Raw genomic sequence first — 8,627 nt, 5'->3', positions numbered from 1 at the left:
GACAAAAAATTTAGGGTGTATTTGATAGCATTTAGTTAGGAAAAAATATTTTTCAATTTGTATGAGAAATAAAAATCAACTCTTAAATAGAACTTTTCATAAAAAATAAAGCAAAACATGTTTCAATGATCATACCATGAAATTTAATTTTATGAAAAATACAGTATGTTAAACAATAAAGATAGAATTTAATTTTTCGAATGTAATTTTTTTTATGAATTTTTTATACTATGAGACGCACATTTACTAAAGTAATAAAACGGTGAGGAGAGAAAAGTTAAAAAGGTATTTGAATAAGTTCAAAAATTTTAAACATTAGCAGGGAAAAAGTGAAACTAATGTAATAAAATCAATAAAAGTCTATGCCATTTTAAAAATAAGAGATATATATGTTTTTATTTTAATATCGTCCCATCATGAGTACCTCACCTATTAGTTTAAGAGTATGGTGAAGAAGATTAATCAGAAAACTTGATAGCTCTCAATTTCAATCCAGAACAATACTCTAATCATGACAGAACAGACTCCAAACGAGATCGCTAAGACCACCAAACTATGACTCTGAGGCAATATTTTTTGTCTTTCTACCGAAATGGTGCAGTATAATTTATCTATAATATTAATAAAAAAAAAAACAACACTTGTCATATTCATAATTAAACCTAAAACTTAAAACTTCTTGTTAAAACTTCCTTGTAATGAGTTCACATGTAAATTTCTATATATTTACTTGGGGTGTGTGTGATTTGTACATTTTGTGCATATCCTATGAATGTATTTAGTGCACATCTAAAAAAAAATGACTATTAATTCTCATATATATATATATATATATATATTCCCTGGTTGCATGTAAAAATACCCCCCAGGCATAGGCCAACAGAATGAACAAGCAGGAATAGGGATAGCCAATTTAGCAATGTTCACATGGACGAACATGGCATGAGCCATGCAAATACGGACAGATTCCAAAGATGCAGGCAGGCTCGTCACATGGATTTGAAAAGAGAGAGCAGGTTGTTGTGGACAGGATCCGAGATATGCTCGGCAAGGTTTTGAACGGGGCCTTTCCCCGTTACTGCAGCTTGCACATAGAATCCCAGCCACGCAACCATGGCCAGCCGCCCATTCTTGATCTCTTTCACCTTCAGCTCCTCGAACGCCACCGGGTCTTTCGACAGATTCAGTGGGTCGAACAGTGCGCCTCCCGGGTAGTTGATGTCCCCTGGCAAGTAAATTCCCAAGGGTTCCAGGGCTTCTATCCCGCAGTATCTTGCATATTCTGGTCCAACCTATACACAACCAGCAACAATTTTCATGACCAAGAACACAGCTTCTAAAGGTGTCACAGGGGACACAATCACATTTTTTCGGATTTATTGGGCAAATTACTGAGTGTTTCCTCTAGTTTTCCAAGAGGATTAAATTTCTTAACTTGAGCTTCTCCACGCTTTTTGATGGCAGTTGCTGAGAATTTCAAACAACATATACTTTGTTAGTTAATTTGGTCCTGTTTTTAGGTACGCCAACTGCAATGTCTCCCACTTCTGTTATCCAACTGGTAGACCCACCTTCTTATTCTTGTCCATGTCAGACATGCTTACTTGGCTTGTGCATTTGGGATGCCAAAGTGCACGATCACCACAAAATTGTTCGCGTGATTTTCAATATAATCATGTTATTGTACATTTTATTACATGAGAATCTAAAATCATGATTACTGCATGTATGGAACACAATATAATTTGTCACTCAAAAGAATCAGGACCTTCATTTCTCACAGAAAACCAGTGAAAAAGTGAAACTACAAAGAAAATCAAGATGCATGTTTATATGTGGAGATGCAGTTGATGGTATTCATAAAAACAACAGGACAATGAATTAAAAGTTGAAAAATAAAATTTTTAAGTTGGTACCATCAGAAGGGCTTGGCAGATGGCTATGACAATAACTCCTTGACTTCCAGCTAAGTGGAGCCCGGGGATGCCAAGGTAGTCCAGCGTGTCACCCTGGAAAATGATTGAATGAGAAACATACTGAGTCAGTAATAGCACTCATCACAACATGCCTCTAAACTAAACTTGTTCTCCAAGTAGAAAGGTGCTCATTTATGTAAGCTAAGGTTTACTGAGTAAATGTGTCCTCTGAAATATGGTTTGCCCCTAGTCACAAAGAGAGAGAGTATTACACAATTTGCATTCAATACACAACAAACCCTTACCAGAAACCTCGACATGGAAATTCTAACAGTTATCTACCAGATTTTTCCTGTGAAGCAGATGATTCTAGCACATACATCACATTTGATTTGATGGTTGACTCCAAAAAACCGAATCACAATCATATTTATCCAGTTTGTGGAACAACCTAACAGGGAAAAATCTAACAAAACAAGATGTCTATTGGATCATTCAATAGGATTCTGACAGGGAAATTCTAACAGTTATCTACCAGATTTTTACTATGAAGCAGATGACTAGCCACAAGTACATAATATCTGATGGTTGATTCCAAAAAACTGAATCACAATCATATTTATCAAGTCCGTAGAACAGCCTTTCACACATGTCCATAGGGTCATTCAATAGGACACTGATACCCCATAAAAGAGATGAACATGAGAATTTAATACCAACTAAAAATAAAAAGTTTAGCAAACAAGGCAATTTGCTAATGCTACAGAGAAATCAGGAAGTGCTTTCAGATTATCAAAGAGATCTCAATCAAACTTGCAGATTTGACCAGCTGTTCTAAATTACTACCACAAAATACAATCATATGATATATGCTAACTGCAAAGCAGCTGCTATACAGGATGCAATTTTATTGTGAGGCACAGAGGTGGATTCAAACATCATTATAATGTGAAAGAATGCTGGGATATTAACTCTATCACATGGGTGGCAGACAGTTGAATGGAAGAATTGACCACTGAAATGACCCCAAGAAGTGGAGACTCAAGATGAATGCTCAACCAGCTGAATGACCCTAGCCATCCAATTTGTGAAATCAATATTTATCCTCTAAACTGAACAAATAGATTAAGTGAACCATGTATTATATTTGACAGAGTACAACCACATGAAGATTGATATCGATTTGAAGATATCTGCAAGGATCATGCTGACCTCATGTCAGATTTGGTTGCATTGATATCATCAATTTGGCAATATCCAGGAAAGTACAAGGACTATGCACCCATAATATGAGGGGCAAAAAAAGAAAAATGATGCTTCTTTTCCTATTTTATCTATATATTTGATCATCCAGCTACCTCTGGAGTAATATTGCTTCAGAAACCATGATTGCAATTTAACTGCCAAGAAGAGCTAGCAACCTCTCATCTGTCATGTGAAGTAGGGCTCTCCATGACAATTGGCCTAAAGACTTGTCCAGGCATAAAAAAAATATGTGTTCCTCTTAAAATTAACTATCATAAGTCAATAGACAGCAATCAGTATATGAAGAGCCTTCAGAGTTCAGATTGGACCTTTCTTAGTATAATGCCATTTCCCAGAGAAGAATATTGACAGATTAATTATACTGGATATGTGAGCAAAGAATAGTGAAAGAATTGGTGCATCACATTGCAATGCAGTCAAAAGATGCTGCAGACTATTGCAGATTTCCCATTGACCAGAATATTTCATTGTTTATTAATTGAGTAGGCAGAAGTTACTAGCCTTAAGCTTTGAATAGCCAACTCGCCACCAGACTGGTTCAATGAAATGAAAGGCTCCTAAAAGGTCCAATAGCTCAGGAATCAGAGCTCCAAGCGCTGCAAGCATCGCCCAACGAGCATGCAGTACCTCAAAACTGCAACACAACAAAGATTAAACAGATTAATTGGCAGTTAAATTTAGATAGAAGACAATTTCACTAATAAGTTGTGTTCAATCTCAACCAGGCTGTATCCTTGCTAAACCACCGTCCTGTAATTGACAAACTATCCAAAATTCCTCATTGAAGGATTGAAGTAAAGAGTAACGTGCGGTAAACCCAGACACCACTTAAAACAACTTTGTGCTAGTCAAAACAATGGATCACATCATTTCACAAGCTATTCTCGGGAGGAAGCAGTGGTTACTGTCCTGTTGCTAGGATGGATGTGGACGCTATGCTGGCTGTGGCTGTGGGCAGGGGCAGGCCTGGCCAAATAAATAAATTATAAGTTGACACTAGTCCAAGCCCAACCTTAGCCCATGGTTGGCTTAGAAAATCCTAACCCACCCATATGACCTAAAACTTATTTAAAAAATATGTTACAGCATTTTAATATTATTTTAGTGGTCTTGTTTTTTAATTTAATATTAAAATTCAAAGATCTGTTCAAAAATAAACAATACTATAGATTTTTATGCAATACAACAGCAACGATGATGATGACGACAACTAGGGCTTGAGATGTTGTCGTTGTAAAACAACAATAACAACAATTACAAGTCTTAATTCAATTAAATGGGACATTTCATGCCATAACTATATAATATTAATTAACTTTAACCATAAATAATCATTTTAATATAAAAGTATTATATTTATATACACTATTAAATTTAATTGGTTGGTCAGGGCAGGCCAAGCTTTTAAAACTCAACCCAAGCCCATCACATTAATCTAAATAGGCCTAGGTTTTGTCCAAGCCCAATCCTAGCAATAGTGTTTCATATTTTTTTTTTCCAACAATAACAATCACAAGCCTTAATCTTACGCAATCCATGACATCAGCCAGATTTATTCATGGTCATATTCAATCGTGTTGTCAAGTATAACAACAAAACAATAAATTATACAGCATAGTTTCTTCAAGCAACTTATTACAGGTCTAGAAAATTTTGACTAAAGGGCAAAGTTCTTGGGAGCTTAGGAAAGACTTAATAGTAATTACAAATTTCCCATGCAACAAAAACAAAGTAACAACATGTCAAGCATTAATCTCACTTGGTAGGGTTAGCTATATGAATTCTAACTTACCATCATCTCTATTTATGATCATATCTTTTGTAAGACTCTTATAACTCATATAGAACCTAAAATATCCCATTAAGTTTTTTTTTTTTTTTTTTCAGTCTTCTTCTACCTCTTTTGCTAAAGAGTTCTTCCAATTCATCTACTCTCCCCTAGGAGCCTCTACTAATCTTTTTCTCACATGACTAAACTATCTTAATCATGTCTTTCTCTTATGGATACTATCCTCAGTAAGGGTCACTCCGACCTTACATCATCCTTTGATTCTATCCTTTCCAGATATCTAAACCATATTGGCGGGTTTGGGCAGGCTGCCAGTCAGAAAACATGTGCCATTGCTCATGTAGAGCCTCCCGGATGACAACCACACAAAATTTGCAGCACTAACTGGATAGTATACTCAAACTTTAACAGCAGGATATATGCACTACTATCCAAATATCCTTGAACTGACTACATCAGCAAAAAGTTAGCTACATAACCAAATAGAAGATTACATGTAGAAAAAAGTCCAAAGCAAGAAATAAACAGAAACAAGAAATAATTATATACTTGAAGTATTTCTGCAAAGCCACAGGATCCCTGCTCAGACCTGCAACATCAAAGCCATAGTCCCCAGGTAGTTCTCCAGTCAGATATGAAGGATAGTCATGTGGAATTGGACCAAGCCAGCGGGGGCGTTTCTCTCCATACCACAAGCTGCAAGGCTCAGACAATTAGCACTGCATGTATAAAATAGCATGAAGTTAAAACAACAAAAGATGATAAGATTGCAGATTGCTTACATGTGGTAGTAGTTAAACATCTTAGCGGAACACATAATTGTCCTTTCATTTAGAGGAAAACTAACAACAGCCCTTGGGTTACTGTAGTAGCAATATAGCTCATTTTGGCATTCCTATGAAAAAGTGCACTTAGATCTAGCAAGCAATGATATATAGCGAATTGGAGCAAGAACAGGAAGTGCTGCACAGGCTATGAAGGTCTTCAACACACCTAAGAATAGATCATTTAAGTAGTGAACCAATACTTTCATAAGCACTGAAGTAAACCAACCACTATTACGAACAAACTTATCCAACCTAACTGGAAGAAAAAAAATTTAAGGATTTATGAATTATAGGCAATTACAACAGTTATCATATTCAGAGAACTAGAAGAAACAAGAGACATATATATATATATATATATATATATGTAAGCTTACATAATGTAAGTCCCATTAACTAAAATTTTCAAACCAACAAGTCCAAAATTTTAAACAAGATATTATCTTCAAACAAGGTGGTCTTCAAAAAGGAATAGACCACCCTCAGCATTGTGGAACCTTGAGCATACGGCCAAATGTCTTCAATAAATTTGCATGCATACTCTTGATTAACCTTAATTAAAACATTTTGTCCAGTAATGGACATAGATAAATAAGTAGCAGCTTCTAAGTAGCTGGGATGATATTTGTTGCACACAATTTACTGTGCGTCCTAAATAGAAAAAATCAGCTATGTTTATGATTGGATGAGCTGGGTTAAACAACTGACATATGGTAAACTACTTCTACTCATAAACCTGTCCCCAAGCTTAACGTGCACATATTGTCATGCAAGGAATAACTAAATTTACATCTGTGATCAATAAGAAACAGTAACCATTCAAATGAAATCAGGTCCTTCAAAGAAAAAGAAATGGGAATTCAAGAAAAACTAAGCTAAAAGATTGGTCCCATCCCAACTTGTGAAAAGTTTTCAACAAGAGAATTTTCTATCTAGGTCAAATGATAGGAGTAGGAGACATCTATAATTCTCAGTGAAGCATCACTTGTTGATCTTAGAGCTGATTCTCTTTTCAAGATGTGATCATGAAACCAAGGTCCACGGATGTGTCCTATTTCATCCTCAAACAGTAAGGAAGATATTCAACAATTACTGAAGAACAAAAGACAGGGAAGAGCAGGGGAAGGAAGAGATGCAGATTACCAAGATATAGAAGAGAATGTTCCTACTGCTTCAAGAAGAAGATTAGTGCGAGAAAGAAAAAGGCCCCAAAAGTACATGGATTAACAATCCAGCTGGATGTATAGCTGGAGGAGGGACACTGAGCTGGAAGATTAGTTAAGCAAGCTGTTGATTACCTTCTGGATGAGAGGGAAGTGTGAGGACAGAAATGGATATCCTAGCATACTCTGTATCAACAACTTATGGCAAGGATAAAGACCCTACAGATTAATGAGCTAGAACTAAGGACTTTCTATCTACACACTATCACAGGATCAAAATCAGGGAATTTAACATAGTTCGGCAAATTGCCTATGTCTACAAGAGAAGGAACAACCAAATTCACTATGTTAACATAAGATTATAAAAGAGATAAAACTCTCACACTCAACCCCAAAATCTCAATACACCAGAACTCACAATCTCAAATGTGCTCTAATTGGTACAGTCCACTGCTCATCTGATAAATAAATATGCAGCTCTATTTATAGAAAGAATAAGATGAATTCAAAATTCAAAACTCACTGAGTTTTGGATCTTGGCGTACAAAACTCACTGAGTTTTGTATTGGCAGTTGAATGATTGTTATGATAGCAAACAGTTTTTTAGTTGTTTAGTTAGTTAGCTATTGGCGCCAATTGTGGCTTGTGTAAATAATCAGCTCTCGTATTGAATATTCACGCAATAAGTACTAATCCTCCTTCTCTTCTTCCAACTCTCTGAATTCATTTCTTTCTTCTCCTTCATTCTCTCTCTTGCCATTCTTCAACAGCTGATCACCGGCTTCACAGTGAACTAGTCTTAACGGCTTCCATTCATAATTTCTTTTATTCAACTTCGTTTGAGTGAGGTGTTCCTTCAATTTCCATCACATTCATGGTCGCCAAGCAATGCACAATATACAAAAGAGACCACAAACAAATTTAAAAAAAAAAAATTAACGATAATGTCCCCGAGCGGAAAACAGTTACCTATCCTTTCTTGCCTTTGCAGCAAGTGCCTTGAATTTGGAAGAATTTTCTAAGGCAGTCTTCTTTCTCTCCTCCAATCGTCTCTGAAGCAACTCTCCGAGAGGACTATTGGCAATGGCTTTCACCGCCGTGAAAGGAATTGCAGAGAATACTAGAACTCCCGCAAGCTTCACGGTTAACAAGCAACAAAATCATCGAAAGAAGAAACATCCAGGCAAAAAATTACAACCTAATGAAGCAGTAAAATGCGAAAATTATAAGAAACCCGGGGAAAACCGAACGGACCTCTTGCCACGAAGCTTTGCAGCCACGATACCGTTTGGAGGGCTTGGGATTTGTACAGAGATTCAGAGGCTTGGAGCCGGCAACTCTGCAAAGGAGCCCGCTGCTGAGGAAGGAACCAAAGAAGGAGGACGACGACGATGAAATTGGAGACTGCTGAATCAGAGCCATAATCCACTGATAACGATGACGATGACGATAATGATGATATAGCGGAGCCGATTGACAGTGGCTCCTCCGGTTTTAGCCGGCTGGAGAGCAGCGTTTCTTAAAATTATAAATTAGAAAGTATTAATATAAGATCTTTTTTGAACTTATATATGAAATCATCAAAATAAATTTAGAAAATATTTTAAAATTTATATTAAATTATTTATTAATTTTTTAAAAATTTATTAAGAATTATAATTTTTTA

At 36.1% G+C, this 8,627-nt stretch overlaps 1 protein-coding gene across 1 annotated transcript; it reads right to left on the bottom strand.

The window, feature by feature from the left end:
• Positions 1–820: 820 nt before the first annotated feature.
• Positions 821–8,426, bottom strand: LOC127807388 (chlorophyll a-b binding protein 7, chloroplastic). Its single transcript, XM_052345191.1, has 6 exons — positions 8,216–8,426; positions 7,931–8,097; positions 5,521–5,667; positions 3,684–3,816; positions 1,917–2,009; positions 821–1,292 (listed from the first exon to the last, which is right to left on the bottom strand). The coding sequence occupies exons 1-6, from the start codon at positions 8,381–8,383 to the stop codon at positions 990–992; spliced, it is 1,011 nt and encodes a 336-aa protein (XP_052201151.1). The 5' UTR covers positions 8,384–8,426; the 3' UTR covers positions 821–989.
• Between the last annotated feature and the right edge of the window lie 201 nt (positions 8,427–8,627).

The sequence above is a fragment of the Diospyros lotus genome, chromosome 8 (assembly GCF_014633365.1).
Source record: "Diospyros lotus cultivar Yz01 chromosome 8, ASM1463336v1, whole genome shotgun sequence".
In the NCBI taxonomy this organism is placed as follows: domain Eukaryota; kingdom Viridiplantae; phylum Streptophyta; class Magnoliopsida; order Ericales; family Ebenaceae; genus Diospyros; species Diospyros lotus.
The sequence above is the reverse complement of the archived record's forward strand: the minus strand, read 5'-3'. Positions and strand labels throughout refer to the sequence as shown.

Excerpts from the sequence above, each read along its gene's own strand:
- LOC127807388 (XM_052345191.1), bottom strand. The coding sequence starts at position 8,383 with ATGGCTCTGATTCAGCAGTCTCCAATTTCATCGTCGTCGTCCTCCTTC. Across the intron at positions 5,668-7,930 it reads GCAAAGGCAAGAAAGGATAG|CTTGTGGTATGGAGAGAAAC; the intron begins GTAACTGTTTTC and ends TGAGCCTTGCAG. Across the intron at positions 1,293-1,916 it reads TCTGCCAAGCCCTTCTGATG|GTTGGACCAGAATATGCAAG; the intron begins GTACCAACTTAA and ends GGTTGTGTATAG.